Source organism: Grampus griseus (genome assembly GCF_964374135.1).
Source record: "Grampus griseus genome assembly, chromosome: 13".
NCBI classification, from domain to species: Eukaryota; Metazoa; Chordata; class Mammalia; order Artiodactyla; family Delphinidae; genus Grampus; species Grampus griseus.
In genome coordinates, this window is record NC_139007.1 from 11,245,063 (window position 1) to 11,264,229 (window position 19,167).

A 19,167-nucleotide genomic window follows, 5' to 3' on the forward strand; every position below is an offset into this window, starting at 1 on the left:
TTCTGCTTGACCACAGCCCAAATGCTTACCGCGTCTTTTATTAGTCAGCATCATAATGTTTACTGTAAAAGGCTGAGCCCAGCACAGCAGAAACCACCTTCTGTGCTACCTCATAAGGTCTGTCCAAGCCACACTGTTAAGGGCAATTTATCCTCAGAAATTTCCTCTCCAAAAAAGTTAGTTCATACTTGATGCTTAGTAACTTCAACTATCTCCCATTTGTGTTCACGATAAAGGTTCTCACATACAACATCCAGGGCTCATGATAGCTACCCAAAAGCATCCCGAATGTTAGATACACATAAGAAAAGGGACCACACACACACACACACACACACACACACACACACACACACACACTGGTAAAATAGAGAGCTACTCCATGCAATGGATAAGGGCAGTACTGTCTGAATGTGTCGTACCATACACAGGGACATACAAATCAATATTCTTACAGAACACATCATCGCTCCTCACTTGTTTACCTTTGTTCATTGTCATTGTTTATTTTGGTAAAGACTTGTAAATTAAATTAGTCTATAAATGTACTTCCCCATAGGTGTTCTATCCCTTGTCCAATTAGAAATTTCTGATCTCAAAATTATTAATCTACTTAGAAAACTGCATAGTACTGTGGATTGAAGATAGACTGGGCAACTTGTTAAGAGCCGATGAAGGCAAACTTTAAGGTATTTTCATAACAAAGACGTGTATGTTACAACAAAAGCCCAGACTGACAAGGTCTAGCAATGAGTTGCATTCACTGCTGGGGCTTTCAACTTATATAGCTAATTTGCATTTTTCCAAAATTCATTTTTGCTAACTGACCCTCTAGTTAATACACTTACTTTAGTTCATCAAAAGCAATCATTTAAGCATTACACATGGGCAGGCCCGTGGCTTGCATCCTCACAGGCAACCAAACAGGACACAAACTTGAGCCTTAGCTCATCAGGAAAGGAAGTTTCCAGGAGACCCGGTAGGTACCACACCAACTGACTTATTGTTCCGGGCCAGCAACTAAAGCAGGAGGCACAGTAAAATCGACAGCATTCTTCTGTCGAGCTCTACGACGACAGCATGACTTACAGAAAATCTACAGCATTCTTCTGTCGAGCTCTAGGACGACAGCATGACTTACAGATTCCGAGGGTCTCTGGCCAGCCAGGGGCGAATACACGATGCGGTACTGCTGCACCGGCCCCGGCGCCGAGCCCCAGCGAACGTCCAGGCTGTTTGGCGTTGGATTGTACACTTGGACGTTTCTTGCCAGCCCTCTCACCACTGAGGAAAGAAAAGCCAACACATATTTCTTACATCTGTTTATATATGTCAAGCTTTTGCTATCACTTCTCCAAAACTTCTACTCTGTTAACAGGATAAAATACTGTCCTCCTTAAACTTCTAATTATCTACACACAAAAGCAGATGAAAATTCTGCAAATCCAAATGTAGTCAAAATTAGCCAACTATGTCCTTGGTCTATATGGAAGCAAAGTTGTTGCCAATAAAAACAAGCTAGTGAACGTACGATAATAGCACTGGGTTGGCCATAAAAAAACAAGGGGCAAGGGACAAGAAGCTTCAGTTTTCCAACACAGGTAATGGAGAGATAGAGAAGAGGATTTCATAGCTCTGCCTTCTAGGTGAAAACTGACAACACCGATGAAGCCATCTAATTCCATCAGCTACATTCACCCATTCATTCCTGCTCATTCAACAAATAGATACCGAATGTCTTCTGTGATTAAAAGAAAAGGCAAAAGGAGGGAGAAAAGATACACTCAGTTCTCAGTTAACTGCCCCAATAGGGACTTAGAAAACATGCAAATTAAATCCATGTATTAACCCCAAACTCTAGTTTAGCCAATAACATCATCTTTCCAGACCGCTAATCTTTTGCCAAAAGAAGTCATCTGTATTTGCTCTCTTTTAGCCATCAGCAAGTGTATTTTTAAAGCCAAAGAAATATTTATAGGTATGCCCCAAAGCCTTTAAGCAGTACTAGAAAGAATTGTAAAACCACTATACGCTGCTTTCTCAAGATGTTAATGGCAAATGAAAGCACACAGATTTTCAGCGCCAGAAAGCACTTCATCAGCAAACCAGAGAAATGTGCGATCAAGTAATGTGACGAACAGATTTCAACAATTGACACTACGAAAGCCAATTACAAAACACTGCTTCACACGAATTTATAAGGCACAAAGCAAAGCTCATGAACTTTTGTGAGTGAAACGGAATACTGGTGATTACACACACACTTATAAATCCTGAAATTATCATTTCAGAAGAAGAATGCCATTATAACCTTTTATTTCATACACTAAAATATTAACAGTTGGTGGCATTTGGATGGTAAACTATGGGTAATTTTTATGTTTTTGCTCTATCATGAATTTTCCAAATTGTCTTCAATGGGCCTATATGGCCTTTACACGGAAAAGCAAAACGTATCATGAAAAAGCAATATTTTTCTGCCTTCTTACTTACATGTCCTTCCAGTATCTGATGTGCGTCCTCCATCACCTTCAGAATACACGGGAACTACTGTAACAGTGTATGCGGTATCTGGCTGCAGATTCCTAAGAATGGCATAATTGGTATTCCCAGGGATTGGAACCTAAAGATTTTAATAAAATGTAAAGTATCTGATTTGAAAAACTTGTAAAAGAAATAATACTTCGAATAATATAATACTCAAAATATTAACTCAAGACCAAACCAAGAAGCAAGTTCTATAATATTGGGATGTAATGATGCGCCCCCAGACGGACTGTTATAAGAGTTTCTGAAGACTTCTCTGCACTCACCCCAGGCTCCCTCTCAGAACTCCCTGAAATGATTATTTCCCCTAGCCCCAACGCCCCGCAAAAACTCCCTGATCACCCAGGCACAAGACACCAACCTACCACCCTCTGTCAAGTCCTACCGAATGAATATGAACTTCTTCAGCACTAAGGTAAATTGGTTAACTCTTTAGCTCCACTTTGCAATCGTTCGGCTACAGCTAAAACAAACGTGCTTTTTTTCCCTACAGGAAATAAGTACCAGTTCCTCCGGACCGCCTGCTGTGGGTGCGTAGAAGAGCTTGTACTGGCGAGGACTGCCCTCTGCGTGGTCCCAGCGAACGTTCAAAGTGCTGGTGGAAGGGTCGTACACTCTGAGGTTCCTCACGGTATTCAAAGGTTCTGAAATGCACGGAAAGCACATCACAGTGTGGTCCTAACAACGCAGCGCTCACAAAACACAGGTTCACTGATGTCTCCCCACCCCACAAATATTTGCTGCAGTCCTGAATAAGGGAAAGAATGTCTGCGATCATCTGACACATGTCTCATCTCTCCAGAGAGATTTTGGCCCCTGAGCGGTTTTTGTTTGTTTTATCCTAGAAAGTAATAAACGTCTTCCTTGAACAGAGACAGATGACTCCAAGTAAGGATATTAAAAAACAATTAAGATCATTATTAACATGCATTTTAAAAGATTAGCAAAAGGCTGCGTCACCCCAGGGTTTCCAGAGAAAGATGTGATTCCATCCCCGTGAACGTTATTTAAAAAGCCGTGGGAGGGCTTCCCTGGTGGCGCAGTGGTTGGGAGTCCGCCTGCCGATGCAGGGGACACGGGTTCGTGCCCCAGTCGGGGAGGATCCCACATGCCGCGGAGCGGCTGGTCCCGTGAGCCATGGCCGCTGGGCCTGCGCGTCCGGAGCCTGTGCTCCGCGATGGGAGGGGCCGCGACAGTGAGAGGCCCGCGTACAGGAAAAAAACAAAAAACAAAAAAAAGCCGTGGGAGACTGGGTTCACTTACTGGTCTTGCCCCTTCCTGTCATGCGACCGCCTTCACCATCTGGATACAGGGAGGACACAGTGATTGTGTAAGGAGTGTCGGGCTTCAGCTTCTGTAGGAGCACACTGTTTTGCCGTCCTCCTACCATGGTCTTGAGTAAAACAGGGATAAGTGTAAGCCTTGCTCGCTCCATCTCACTAATCTGTTAGAAAAAGCTCTTTCTACAGGGGAGCTGTTTGAGACCTTTGCCAAGATCTGGAAACAGGTCCCGGAGTGAAACCTGAAAATGTATCTTAGGGTATAATTTTAAATGTAAAATATGCACTTTCAATCATAAAAAGGATTTTAAGCCTGAAACTGGTGACCTTACAAAGATATTTCAACTTGCTAGCCGCCAGCACTGTGAAATTTCATCCAAAACACATTTCACAGATCTCCTCCCCAAAAAGGCATTTATCATAAGTGAGCTGCAAAGGAACTTTGAGATAGCAAAGAATTGCACAATAGTAGAGGCTCTGCACCATTAAGTATTATTCTTACCTTTTTACAGATGTTTTTTATTTGCTTTAGAAACATATTTAAATGATTCAGCAAAAGATCTAAAGCGTTTGGTTTTCTCCCCCTCAAAAACTGCCCCCCTAACAGCATGAGCTGTGTAAACTACGTGACAGGACACTCTGCCAGGCCACACTCAGGATTCCAGCCTTGTGGTATGAAGCTTTTTCAATATCCTCTGATTACAGAGTTTGAAGGGTTTTATTCATTGCTTAAGGCCATCTAGTTATCTTGCTGAAAGGAAATTTGTATGATTTGTTAACGGTCTACCAAATTCAGATGTTTATGCCACACTAATTAAAAGCGCATGAAAATGGCATGCTGCCCACGAGTCCACATGTGGATGGTGGGTCCAGATGTTTCCCACTTAGCACGCATCCACTCAAGCAGTCTGCGTTTCAGAGAAAACCTCAGTGAAGCCCCCTCAATAGGGGCAAATTGAACCACAGTGGCTAATTCAAACAAATTTAGTATTTGAGGTTATGAGAACAAAGTATCAATGTATTTGATACTTAACAAATCTGAAAGCATCCACTTAGTAGAACTAGCCTCAGGAGGAAGCAGAATGGTGTGTGCCTGCTTCTCCCATCCAGCTCTCCAAAATATGCCAGCATCAGTGATTCATTGCTTTGACTATTTCGTAGACCAGCATTAAAATGCAAATATCCTTAAGAATAACAGACCTTAAGGGCTTATCAGCTAATACTGTACAGAGGATAAGTTTATGAGACGCCTTCTAATTATAACAAACAGCTGAGAGACAGGAAAGAGAGACCCAGGGCAGCAGCTGGATGGTCAGTATCACCAAGAACAGAAATGCTAAGGACAAGCTTTGCCTAAATCTGGCCTGGCACAGACGAAAGTTCTGTTTCTGCCATTAAATTATCAGTCCATCCAATGTGTCTTATTTTATATAAAAGCCAGTTGATGACACTTGGTACTTAGTTCACTATTGATAAACTATAAGAAATTCTTAATCCAAATGTATCACACTACCTAAGTCTAGATCTATGGAAACCTCAACACAGCAGCTCACAAGAGCATTAGTTCAGCTAAACCCACTTCCCGCGCAGGTTCAGAGACCTTTAACCACTGCCAGCATCTACCTCTGCTAACACCTCTAAACTGGGAAGAGGTATGACCCATTTGCTGGAGCTCAGAGAGTCAGACAATTAAAAGTTAATAACTCACTCTCTCTAAGGCAACATGAGGAAAAATCACAGCCCCCAACAGTCAACAGAATGCTAGACCTCACCAAAAGAGGTATTTGAAATAAATCAGAAAGCATCGCCCTATCTGTGTAAAAATCATGCTGCTTCCTGACTCAGGGTAATGTGTGCAGCTCTGATCACACATCTCATACAACAAAGCTGAAGAAGGTTCAAAGACAGACAACTAAAGTAAGCAAGGTAAATGGACAAGGGTTCTTGTTAAATAGGGGAAGGCTGGGAAGAAAAAGAAGATGAAAGTCGAGTTTACAGTAGTCCTACAGTCCTTCTCAGGAACCTCCATTTGGATAAATGTAAAAGTGATAAATAGTATGGGTTAGGTTGAACAGATACCCAGATGTAGAAACATCAGATCTAGAAGGTACCTTATGACATGCAAAAAACAGAAAAATTAGAATGATGGAAGTTTAGCAAACTCTCAACACTTGATCAAGTTAGAGATGTAAGAAATGAAAATACAAATAGAGTCAGAAATCTAGTTATTTTCATGGATGACCCGTGCCTAATAGTTTTTAAGGAAAACATGAATGCATGGAAGCACATGCCTGATGCTGTGAGGCTCCATCAGGGGTGAAGCCAAAAAATTCCATGCAATACAGTAAATCTTGCAACTCTCAAAACAGTAAGTGTGACTAACTAAACACTGGGAGTGAGAGGGCTTTGAGACGGAGAGGGTAGAACTTATCCAAGTCACGTTTTTTCAAAATGAATTACCGTTTGTTCATTGTCTTCCCCTGCGGAAGGCTGATAGGTGATTCTGTATTTCTGCACACGACCGCTAGCAGGATCCCACTTAACAGTCAAGCTGTTAGAAGTTGCATTGTACACCTGAAGGTTCCGTGGGCCACTTTTTGGAGCTGAAAAAGGATTGTTGAGAAACAGAGTAAACACACTGGAGAATGCCCCTCCCACAAATATGCACTGTTCCCCAGGAAATCAAGAGAGCTGTATACTTCTAGGCTTAGAACTAAAATTTTTTTTAACATCTCTATTGGAGTATAATTGCTTTACAGTGGTGTGTTAGTTTCTGCTTTATAACAAAGTGAATCAGCTATACTATACATGTATCCCCATGTCTCCTCCCTCTTGCATCTCCCTCCCACCCTCCTTATCCCACCCCTCTAGGTGGTCACAAAGCACCAAGCTGATCTCCCTGTGCTATGCAGCTGCTTCCCACTAGCTATCTGTTTTACGTTTGGTAGTGTATATATGTCCATGCCACTCTCTCACTTCATCCCAGCTTACCCTTCCCCCTCCCCATATCCTCAAGTCCATTCTCTAGTAGGTCTGTGTCTTTATTCCCCTCTCGCCCCTAGGTTTAGAACTAAATTTGACCTGACGGTAAATGATGGTCATTGACTCTCAAATGACTCCTCAACAAATGGTAGCAAAGAGCAAAGATTTTTGAGAAAGACCTGTTTAAAAGAGGCCCCAATCAACACCTTACGATTTAAAAGCAGAAGGCCTGTTTGCAATGGATTTTGTGTTATTTTTCATTCATTCATTCATTATTTGGTCATCCGTACAATCAGCAAATTCTTACCTTGTGTTGTTAAGGGTATCAAACGCACTACAAAAAACAGAATATGGGGAAATATTACGAATATAGGCATAGCTCTATTCTGTTCATTTTAAGATAACAATGTCCTACTGAAGGCTGAACACCTACTTGTGCGCTCGCTGCCAGTCAGGTCATCGCTTTCTGACTCATCGGGATAAATGGCAGTAATAGAAACTTCATAGAGAGTGTTCGGGTTCAGGTTTTCAAACACCAAAGTATTCTCATCTCCATTTAGGATGGTCTTAGGGAAAGAGGAAGAAACAACAAACCCACACAAGGTTAAGTCACCGGCTACATCATGCACTCCATGGCAGTTGGTTGACATCATTTAGCCAGATATTCCTCCTGCTTTGAGGCACGCCATGAGCTCAAAAGCCACTAGTAGGGAAGGGCGCTTTTCAGTCAACAGAGGTAATACACATTTCAAACAAGAGTCCCTATAATGAAATGTGATCTCAAAAAAGAGAGAGAGCAAAAGAGAGTTAACACTACCTCCATCTTATCTGTGCTTCCGGAAGGTGCCCAGGTGATTCTGTAGAGAGACACATCCGAAGCTCCGTGATCCCAAGTCCCTCTGAAGCTCTCTGGTGTTACTTCAGTAATCTGTAGGTTTGCTGGGGCTGGCACAGTGCCTGTCACGAGAAAAGGCAGGACTGTTTTTCGATGTGATTCCCAAACTTAATATAATAAAACTACCTTGTTCTGTTTTTAACGGACATGGGAAAACTGGCTGACAACCTTGCTTAGAACCAAGTATCTAACCAATTCAGTTCATTTGAAAGTAAATATGAGAGAGAGCCCTGAAAACTGCAAGCATTTTATGGCTGTAACAGACTACTTCCCGTCTATTAAAATGGTGATTTTTTTTTAAAGGTACCGTTTAGTCATACTGTTCTAACACGGTGGTTCTTCATCGTTTTGTCCCTCCCACTTTTTGAGAATCTAAGGAAAACCCTGGACTCTTTTGCACAGCAGTACAGAAGCACAAACTTTAGCCCATAATATCAGAGACTTCATGGACCTTCATGGCCCATGAAATCTTATGATCTAAGTAATCCACGCATAAGCTTTTCCTGCAGATCACTAACCTTACACACAATGTGAAGCTGACTGTATCAACTCTATTCAGAGACAGGACCAGCCCTGCAATGCTGATGATGGCTGAAATCCCAACTAAGAGCCCTTCTGTTGACCAGGCACTGCAGCTGGTTTGCAGCACAAGCAATTTGGAACGTCTGACACCACTTCTGAGCTTTCATTGTCAATTATTTCTCTATCTCCTGGTAACCAAAGCCAGAGCCACCAAAAATTTGTTTCTAATAGTTACAATGAAAAGGCCCATTGAGATAATACCACTTTCACAAGCACAACTGCAAAACAAACCGACCATTAAGGGTGCACTTTGGATGTATCTAAAAGTTCTTAGGAAATCCTAAGGATTAAAAACAAGTATTAATTTAGTATATATTAAATGACAGGCTTTGACTAGGCTTTCTTCCTGACTTTTTCTGCCCTTTATTGTTCCTTTACTTCCCTTTAAATTCCTGCTGTATTTATGAACATCTGTCAGCCTGCTCATACGGACAAATTTTCATCTCTAGCAACTACCCTTCCAGGAAAGAACTGATGCCAAGAAGGTTATTAAAGTTGCTAAGAGATTTCACATGGTAAGAAAAGAGCAGAAGTGGATACTGTCTGAAGTTAAGGAGGAGGCTGTGAAATTTGACAAGATGCCTTGATCATGTATAGACCAGCTGGGCACTGAAGGAGAAGCTCCTGAGCCTCTGGTGAGGGAGTTGCTGGATAGGAAGTAAAGTTCTGGACTATAGCACTGATCCCTCACCACTAGCTTCCTGCGTGAGGCTGGGCAAGTCATTTAAATTCTCTAGACTCCCTGTGCTGTCCACCATGGGAGCCACCAGCCACATGTAGTTATTGAGCATTTGAAATGTGGCATCTGAATTGAGATGTGCGAAAAGTGTAAATTAAGACACACCGGATTGCAAAAAAATTACTACCAAAACAAATGTGAAATATAAATAATTAGTATACTGAAAAATGTTGAAATGCTAACATTTTAGATACACTGGGCTGAATAAAACACATTATTAAAATTCATTTTTCTCCTTACCTTTTCTATTTTCTAGAAAAGTTTGAGTTACCTCTGTGGCTCCCATTATATTTCTTGGGAACCCTGCTGGCTCTAGACCTCAATTTCTTAACCACCATTTAATTAGGAAATGATGTGCTGAGCACTGAGTGAGAAACTAGAGACTCAAAATTGAGCAAAATAAATATGTTTGTGCCTTCATGAGGAAGGGGCCAGGGGGAAGTAGAATAGATAGGAAAAGACCAACAGGCAATAAGAATTGGGTTAAATGCTACGGAAGCAGCATGAGAAGGAGAGAAAGCGACATCCCTTGAGGTGGCCCAGAATGGAGCAGGGAAGATGGGGCCCCTGCAGGTGCCCTGTATTCTTCCACCTTCCCACTGTGGAATCTCCCCTTCCTCTGAGTGCCATGTAACTCACCTTCCTTACATGATCCCATGTATTGTTACTTTTTATCTTCACAATGGAATACTACTGAGAGCAAAGATGCTTATATTTTGTTAGCCCTGATAGCACTTTACATATAGTAAGATCTCAAAAAAAATTGATAACTAATGCATGCTTTCCAGAGAAAACGTCCAATATGCTTTCTCCCCACCCCCTTACACACACACACACACACACACACACACACACACACACACACACACACACACCCTGGTTAAGTATCTGGAAGATGAATTAGTGACAGTGGCTGGTAGAATAATAGGAAAGAAATTATCATAAAAGGAATGGACATAGAGATAGAAGATGGGAAGAAATCTATGAACCCAAACATTATTAAATTCTGGCAAAAATAACATTAAGAAATGCACAGAGAACTATACTCAGTATTTTGTAATAACCTATAAGGGAAAAGAATCTGAAAAGCAATACGTACATACATGTGCGTGTGTGTGTACAACTGAATCACTTTACTGTACACCTGAAACTAACACAACATTGCCAATCAACTATACACCAATAAAAAAAATTTTTTTTAAAGAAATGAAATAATCCAGATAGTTCAGCGACACGTGCATGCAGTGTTGTCTTCCAATTATCCATAAAGCGTAAACCAACTCACGGGTGGTTTCCTGAGCAGTCGCTGGGGGAGACTCCCCTTCATCATACACCGCAGACACGCTGACTGTGTACCGGGTTTGTGAGGAGAGGTCTTTAAGAGGTGTGCTGGCCCATGACCTGTCCACCTCTACCTACAATAGAGCAGTGGAACTATTTTTACAGAGTTTAATTTTGACATCCCTCTGTTGTTGGCTATCTCTCTCAGCACAAGAGCATAAGAATTGTGGTACAAAAAACAGCAGTGTTTTCCAATTTGCATAAGAGTCCAGGAATTGGAGATCATTTAAAATGTTTCCAAAGTGGAAAAAATGTATGTACTGAGCTGTATCTGGCACTAGGGTCTGGTAAATGATGACTGCCTAGGAATTCAAACAACCTAATCGTTTCCCCCACTTCCCCGTCTCCCTTTGTATCACTGCGCGATTCATTTCGGAAAAATTCTCCTGTGCATTAGCTGATTAGACCCACTGGTCATTGCACTGCTTTTGACGTTGAAACCCAGAATGAATTGAGTGTGTGCACAGGTATAAATTAGCTTGTGTACAATCCAAATGACCTGCACAGTCTGTAACTGGGTGCTTAGAGAAACCACTTCTAGCTTCCAAAAACGCCTCTGAGATTCTCACATTAATGCCCCTTCAGGTAAACATACGTTCTAAACCCATTCGCTGGTGAAGCTCCTCAGTTTGCTTCCACTTTGAAGCAGGTTGTCCTGGAAATAGCTCTCCATCTCAGCATCATCTCAAACATGCTCAAAGCCAGAGGGACAATCCTCTGACATTATGTTCCTACTTTCTCTCTGTCCTGCTCAAGTGTCCTATCTTCCCATTCCCTGACAAACTTCCCCTCTTCTTTCCTGCATCCCCTTGCTAGCTTTCATTTTTAGAAACATTATTATGACATGTTTTAGTAATTCGTAGAATGCAGAGCACCATATGAAGCATCTGCAGGAGAGCGAAATGCCATCTAGACTCTATAACTCTTTATCTACAAAGGGATGATGTTTTTAGGATTAATATCACACAGCAAAACATTTCCAAACTAAATGCAAGACAGTCCAATATATTACCAATATTCAAATAGTGCTCTATAAATATATAACGTTTCCAACACTATGTTCATAAAGTGACAAGTATTCAAAACACATAATACTTGTTTAGATGCTTCTGTTAAACCTACTAGGACTAAACAAATATTTCTAAACCCCTTCTAATCTCAACCTACCTCTTTGGCATCCTCTTCCGGTGTTTTGTAGCGAACAATGTATTTACGCACTTTTCCAGGTGCAGGTTCCCATAAGACGTTCATGGTGCTGTGAGTCACATCTCTGAGTTTCAGATCTCGAGGACTGGGCAAAGGCACTGCAAATGCATGAGAAATTGGGGCCAGATGTGGTTCTCAGCCAAAAAGCTCTAAAGCATCCACACAAGCTTTCAAGAAGTTGTTTGGAGAAAACTTAAAGGTGTGCAGCAAAGTAACTAAACAAATTGGCTATGATGATAAAAGCACTTTGATTCTACCAGGTACAGCTGAATTCTTCTTAAGGAGGCTTTTTAAAAACAGGATAAATTTAAATTTTTATCACAACTCTAACTTCTCATTTATATGTTAACTTTCTCCCGCTCTATTTAAATAAGCTCTTACTTGCTGCTCAGCTATAATAAATCATAATTCACCATATATGTACAGCTCATGTGTCTTTATCAGATATTTAAGTCGGTTAAGATAGAAATCAAAATGAGTCACGCTTCCTGAAGAACGTGATAGAAAAACAAATGGTTACAAGAGTGAAGCATGAAGATGAGACGAAATTAAGCAACCAATAAGCTTACAAGAAAACCCACAGGAGCCCAAACGGTGAGAAGAAAATCCAAATCATAAATTTTCACCAAGTCAAACAAAGCTTTACCTTACAAAGGACCAGGAGGATAACTAATGGAGAGATTTTCTCTTGTTCTATGAGACGCATCTCACTCTCTCAAGCTGCCTCTTTCACCCACTTCCTTTGTCTCTCCTTCCAAGTCTGTAAACCTCTCTTCCTGAATCTCTGTCTCCACTTCCATGTTTCTGCACCTCCATCCCTTCAGTGTTTTCGTCTCTCAGCCCCTCTCTGTGCCCTCTCCTCCCCTACTGCAGCAGTCTAGCCCCACATCTAAATCCATGGCCGCATTCGTCTTTCAGCCGCTTCCTGCTCTCTCCACCTGCCGTCGACCCACTGCCGCAAACCACCAGCTCCAGACAGGATCCGACATATGAAAGATGATTATTTGTTGTCAGTGACTGTATCCCGCTCCACCTTGCGGGGTTTCTCTTTTCTGTCTCATCATGCTTCTGTCTCAACACCGTTCCCCCTTGAACGTTTCTTCCAACTTCTTAATTTCCTTCGAAATGTGCTCTGAGACTCACCAAATTTAAGCCAAGACATACTTAGAATTCCAGCACGCCCACCTCGAGAAGCACGAAACAAAACTACTGGCTGGGTAAGGCCAGGATCCTAAGAGCAGTCACTGTCACTTTTCAAGAAAAAGCACCTAAGTGCTAGTGAGGCAAACCAGAAACACAAAAGGGGCTGAACAATACACACAAGAGAAGTGCAAACCACGAAAGGGTCCGGGTCCTCCACACTGCCCTACATTTTTATCAGTACATTCCCAACACCTAAGCACAGGACTGGAGTGTCGAAGATGATCAGTATGTTTGGGGATTGAGTTCATTTACTTAACAGAAACAGACATTCATGTGTGCCATAGTTTCTACTTCAACAAGAACTTAGAACATCTTGATCTTAAACCTAGTATCTTCCTGCAAAACTACACTCACCCGACATTCCCGTCTCACCAATGCCATATACAATATTTCATGGATCTATAACAATATGGATTGTAAGATGCACCGTTATTTCATGTTCTATTCCCTGACTGACACCTCACCAAGTGCAATTGTAAGACACCATTGACTGTAAGATACGTCTCAAAATATGGGAAAATAAATGTGAATCTTACAATCAATTTAAGATGCTGCCATAGGTCCAGAAATAACATTAATTCTCAAATTAGATTGCCATAAGTAATAACCCGACAACTGACACACAAATTATCGAAATTATCGTTAGCACGATCGGGTGAAAGAAGAAGCCTAAAGAGCGTGTTGTATTCACAGCAATAAGGGAAGAAGAACTGGCGACGTCTTACAGGTGACCTCCCTCGCAGTGAAGGGGTCGCTGGTGAGGTCGTGAAGGGCGGCCTGGACCGTGATCGCGTACTCAGTATTGGGGAAGAGGTCACTCAGCTGCACATCGGTCACTGTCGGTTCCATGCGCATCTGCCGATGGACATGCCGAGGGGAGACAACACATTCCAATTAAACGTTTCCACTAACAGGGGATGGACAATTACACCAATCTGTGACTGCTAGATTCTCACACAACTTTGAGTTTTCATTTCTCTGCCCTGCATTTCCTTTCTCATGCTGATGTTTTTTTAAGATTCGTCACAGGTCACAAATCTAATCTTGTGTTTTTCTGTTTTGGGTGTAAAGTTATAAATGAGTTCGTGAGTAACTGCCCCTTAATGGGGACTCTGCAACCGTGAAGTCCCAGGAAGACCCAACAATAAAGAAACAAACGCCTCCCACCTCTTTGGGTTTGGTCGGCTCTGTGGCGTTGATGGGTTCGTAGGACAAGGCGTAGCCAGTGGCGCCCCCCACTGGCTGCCACTTCACGTGCATGGTGGTCGAGCCAATGTCGTAAATGGTCAGGCTGACCACGGGCACCGGCACTGTTGGAATGTAAAAGAAGACACCAGTCTAGCTCTTGTCAGTCTGCTCATTTTTCAATCGTTTCCTACTTATTGATATTTGTATATGCTAAATAGAAAATAGGTTGCTGTGAGAAATCAATGAGAGTTAATATGACCCTTTCCTCTCCCCGCAAAAACCCGATCTCATTGTTTATCGCCACCTCATACTAGGAGTGCATATGATAACTATTTCATAGAGCAAAGAAGTTTAAGTGTAAAATGGCATTCTAGTGAGTTCATGTGGAAGCCAAAACAGAGACCAACTTCCTGAGATTTCAATCTCTTTTTCTGGAACATCTGTAAGTTGACCATTTTCATTCTTCAACCATAACATTTCATACATAAAAAGCCAACATAATATTTCATTTCATTTTTCTTTTTAAAACATTTTAAATGAGGGTGTCATCTGTTAATAAGTGGAACTTAGGGGATTCTTCAGAAAGAAGATTAGCCCATGAGGCAGAGTAAAAGGCTTACTGCCTTCTCTCCACTTAACACCTACACAGCTTTCTAATTTTTGTCCTAAGATTGAGTTTAAAGTTTTAAGGAATTAGCAGATTAATCCTGTCCATTATGAAATACATTATTTCCCACCTCTGATGGTCTAAAATAAAGGGAAATAAGAGAAGAGATAAAGACCTAAGGGACTGAGCAGTGAGTAGAGGCAATTCAGTGACGCCCACTCCTGCCTCTTGTAAGAGGCCTCCCCTCTTCCTGGAGCCCAACCATGAAGGAAAGAGTATTTTCATATGGCTTCAGAAACCCTACCAGGAATAGGAGTGAGGAACATCGTTCCCCAAAGCTCTACTCAAAGCCAAAGCCATTAGAGCTTCTCCAGTAAAGGCCAGAGTCCAAAAGTCAGTAAAAAAAAAAAGGGGAGCTCTCACTGCCAGCAGGAAGAACTGAGCTGGTCACTCCTGCAAGCTGCTCTTCCAGGTAATCTGAGTCCCACTCCCCACATGGTATCTTCCCTTAAGAAGTAGATAACTGTTAAAGGTACTTTTCCCTCTAAGATATCTCAGACCATGACTACCCAGCCAGGTCCCATGATGGCAGAAGCAGCCAGTAAAAGGAGAAAACCACCGAGCATTTATTGAGGACCTGCACAAAGTACGCATTCAGTAAATATGTGTTGAATGGATATCGAATAAAGGAATGATTTGGAAGGCTGATAGAAGTCCCACACGGTACAAATGAACTTACTTACGAAAGACAAATAGACTCACAGACGTAGAAAACAAACTTATGGTTACCAAAGAGGATGGGGGTAGGGGGGACAGAGAAATTAGGAGTTTGGGGTTAACATATACACACTACTATATATAAAATAGATAACCAACAAGGACCTACTGTATAGCACAGGGAACTCTACTCAATATCTTGTAATAACCTATAAGGGAAAACAATCTAAAAAAGAATGTATACGCATAACTGAATCACTTTGCTGTGTACCTGAAACTAACACAACACTGTACATCAACTACATTTCGATAAAAATTTTTTAAAAAAGAACACAAAAAAAATCCCACGAGGGCTGTCACCTCTTTAACTTAAAAAATAAAACAATGATAAGATTTTTTTTTAAATCTGACTTACAGGTTTTCTCTGTGCCCTTCAGAGGTTCACTGTATTCATCTTCTACCACAGAATACACGTTAACAACATACTCAGTTTCAGGCTTCAGGTCTTTCAGTACTGCGCTACTCTCCAATCGGCTCACATAAAACTAGGGGAAAAATTTTAAAAAGAATAACAACTTATGTTATCATCACTTCCCTCTTTTCTCCTATGATTGTGAAGTAGTTAACTACAATGAGCTTAGAAATTATATTTTAATGAGACCGTTGTCTTTTGTTTTTGGAAACCACCAGATTACCATGAGACCTTGGACAATTCATACAGTTTATTCTCCCAGCTGTTGTTTCCTTATTTGTAAAATTAGTGGGTAAAACTAGAAGGTCTTCAGTGTTCCCTCCCTACTCGATGATTCTAATATAAACTCATGGATAAATTAAGCATCCTCTTAATCCTTAATTAAAAATACTTAATTAAAAAACCATAAGAAATTAAGCAAAGCTCTTTCCCTCTAATTAAGACCAAATGGAAGCGCTTGTCTAGCAAGAAATGGAGAGCGCCATCTTGGACCCAGTTCTGCCCCCTACATCCCCCCAGCGTTCCTCTCAGAGCCCTAAGGAGGAGGACCCAATCTCAGGACCAGGAAGGAGTGGGCTATCTACTCACTTCTTGCCGTTTCCCTCCAGAAACTGGGTAGTATTCCACCTTATACCTATCCACACTGTCAGAAGGAGGTGTCCAGCTCACTCTCATAGAACGATGGGTCTGCTCAGAAATAACTAGGTTGGAAGGTGCTTCCAAGTCACCTACACGAGGAAATGAAATACATACACTTTTTTCATTATTATAGCAAGGCGATGACATTTAAATTTGGTTGAAATGGTATTCCTCTCCATGTTTCAGGCTTTTGCATGTATTCTTTCACATACTAAGAAGTTACGGTAAATCAGCTTAGAGGCCCAATACTCCTAAGTCCTCTCTGAATGGGTGGCCAAAGGGTTCTTCAGCCTCAGGAAACTCAAACCTGAGCTCATTATTTTTCATGAAAAGTTGCTCCCCCTCTTCCTGAAAGCACCACAGTTTATCAGTCACCTAGACTCAAAACCTCTGACTTAGCCTTGGATACTTGCTCTGGTCTCTAACCTTGTACATATCCCAGTAAATGACACTGTGAGTCCTGACAGCTCCACTGCCTTTATCACTCTTGGCACCACCCAAGTTCACTGCCCTCATTATCATATTGACTATTTATATGCACGTCTTATCTCCATAACTATAAGTTATACTCTGTGAAGACAGAATTGGCTTCTTATTCACGTTTAGTTCCTTTACAAGATCTAATTTGGTGGTACGAGAAGTTAACCACTTTCTCACTCAGAAGACAGGAGAAACCAGCAAGTCTTCTAAAATTCGGGAATATCCTACTGCCTGTGATTGTATTCTCTGTATAGTCATGTATAGTCATGTATAGTCATGTATAGTCATGTATAGGTGAAATGACTGATATAGAAAAATATTTGGAATACATGTCAATGAAAATAGAACTATTAGGCTCATTAGGACCGTTAGAAAGATGTTCCAAATAATAATTATACGAGAACTAATGCAGTGACTCTGTGAGCATGGCAAATCATTCTCATATAAACTCTTTCTACTTTCTTTGTAAGCCAAAGCTGAGAAAAAGAATTTCCATTCTTAGTATCCTAACCTTTACTGTACTTGGGTCATAATCAAGCCTACAAAATTATCAAGCAATTTTACTGTCTGGGAAACTAAATGAATGCAACTATTACGTAGCTGATGTAGAAAAAAAGAAAGAAAAAGAGATAAAAGATGTTTTCATCCCCACTCAAAATTCTCTCCAACTAAATAAAACCACAACTCTCTCAGCTAATCCAGAGCCAGATGCCTACAAATTCTTGATTCCTGGCTGGTCTGTTTCTCCTGGGAAAAGGCAGTCTATTGTTCAAAATCCAAAAAGAAAATCTGCAAAATTTTGGAGAGAGAAATTTAAGAAGGAACATTCAAATAAATGTATCCTCAGTATCCAAAGCACGTGAAACATTTCTACCACTTTATTTATTAAACTCATTCCAACTTTCCAAAACCAGAATAAATTAGTGAAAGACAATCTTTACCAGAATCTACATGTATTTAAAAGAAATTTTTCTCATATAATAAGAACCATAGTTTTTATCATTCGTTTTCCAAAAACCTTCAATTTGGTGCTTACCATGTTTTGCCCTATGATTTACACAGATAGTAGTCATTTTACACCACTCTTTGTCACTAAAAATTCACTTCCATAATTTTATTTCTAAATCTTAATTCCTTATCAATAGCTACCTTTCTTCGAGGACCTCTCAAAATGTCTTTACCCATTTGGCCTTGAGTAAGTAATTGAACTTCTCTAAATCTGTTTCTTCAGTGGTAAAGAGAGATGGTTTCCTCTCTAAAAGTCCAAATTCTAAAATTATAATTTGTCTTTATATTTAGAGGTTACAAGTGCAAAGTATCAAATGTGATCATCTGTAGTTGGGGCAAAGCAAATCATATATAAGACCCCTCTTCCATTTCTAATCCAAAACAAAAGGCAGCAAACCTTAGAAAATAAAAGTCTGGGAACAACCGTTTAATAGTTACGTAGAGTGAAGATGCTTTACCAGAGAATAGATATACACCAGGAAAGAAAGCATCTCTATTTCTTCCCCAATCTCACTTGTGTGTGTGTGTGTGTGTGTGTGTGTGTGTGGTGCAGGCACACATAAACAAAATGTATCCTCAAATAAGCTAGAAGTCATGTATAGTTTGATGCCATCAGAAAAAAATCAGGGACTAAATCAACGATTCTCAGCTGGAGGCAGTATTCTCCCCAGCAGACATTTGGCAAATTCTGAAGATATTTTTAGTTGTCATGACTCAGGGGATGCTACTGGTATCCAGCGGGAGGAGTCCAGGGATGCTGCTAAACATCTCACAACGCACAAAAGAATCCACTTCCTCCATCCTAAAAAGAATTATCTGGACCAAAATACCAATAGTGCTGAGGGTGAGAAACCCTGGGCTAACCTTACCTGGACCTTTGACGCTGTTACACAAGTTGACGATGAGGTCATCCACGATCCTGGAGAGGGACTCAAAATCCGCCACATTGTATGCGTGGGTATCATCAGGATCTGTCGCAATCATCTTTAACTCAACTTCATCAGCATTCTTAATACCTTGGGAAAAATGGATATACACAAATTAAAAGCACGTCTCAGGAAAAAATTCATGAAACAAAGCAAATATTTCATGGGCTACCCTTATATATTCAGTGTTAACTAGAATGTATATATGATTTTCCGGAATAATAAAATGATTACATATATAAAATAGAAACAAAAAATAATATAAACTAAAGGCTGTTTTGTTTAGCTGCTTCTAAATGCTTCTGGCACTGATTCCCCACCAAAAAGTGTCTCTCCAGTGTTTTTTCTGGAAAGT

At 40.8% G+C, this 19,167-nt stretch overlaps 1 protein-coding gene across 4 annotated transcripts in view; it reads right to left on the bottom strand.

Annotated features, from left to right (window-relative positions):
* Positions 1-19,167, bottom strand: part of COL12A1 (collagen type XII alpha 1 chain) — a 114,575-nt gene that overhangs the window by 50,600 nt on the left and 44,808 nt on the right. For 3 of the 4 annotated variants that reach the window (XM_082668652.1, XM_082668649.1, XM_082668651.1), the window contains 15 exons: positions 18,756-18,902; positions 16,348-16,487; positions 15,703-15,832; positions 13,943-14,085; positions 13,501-13,630; positions 11,530-11,670; positions 10,311-10,436; positions 7,627-7,766; positions 7,243-7,375; positions 7,117-7,143; positions 6,288-6,430; positions 3,811-3,940; positions 3,052-3,191; positions 2,494-2,623; positions 1,142-1,284 (listed from right to left, as the gene is read on the bottom strand). In XM_082668652.1, the coding sequence (XP_082524778.1) occupies positions 1,142-1,284; positions 2,494-2,623; positions 3,052-3,191; positions 3,811-3,940; positions 6,288-6,430; positions 7,117-7,143; positions 7,243-7,375; positions 7,627-7,766; positions 10,311-10,436; positions 11,530-11,670; positions 13,501-13,630; positions 13,943-14,085; positions 15,703-15,832; positions 16,348-16,487; positions 18,756-18,902 (1,943 nt within the window). The remainder of the gene's footprint in view (positions 1-1,141; positions 1,285-2,493; positions 2,624-3,051; positions 3,192-3,810; positions 3,941-6,287; positions 6,431-7,116; positions 7,144-7,242; positions 7,376-7,626; positions 7,767-10,310; positions 10,437-11,529; positions 11,671-13,500; positions 13,631-13,942; positions 14,086-15,702; positions 15,833-16,347; positions 16,488-18,755; positions 18,903-19,167) is intronic. The other variant, XM_082668650.1, reaches the window with a different exon arrangement.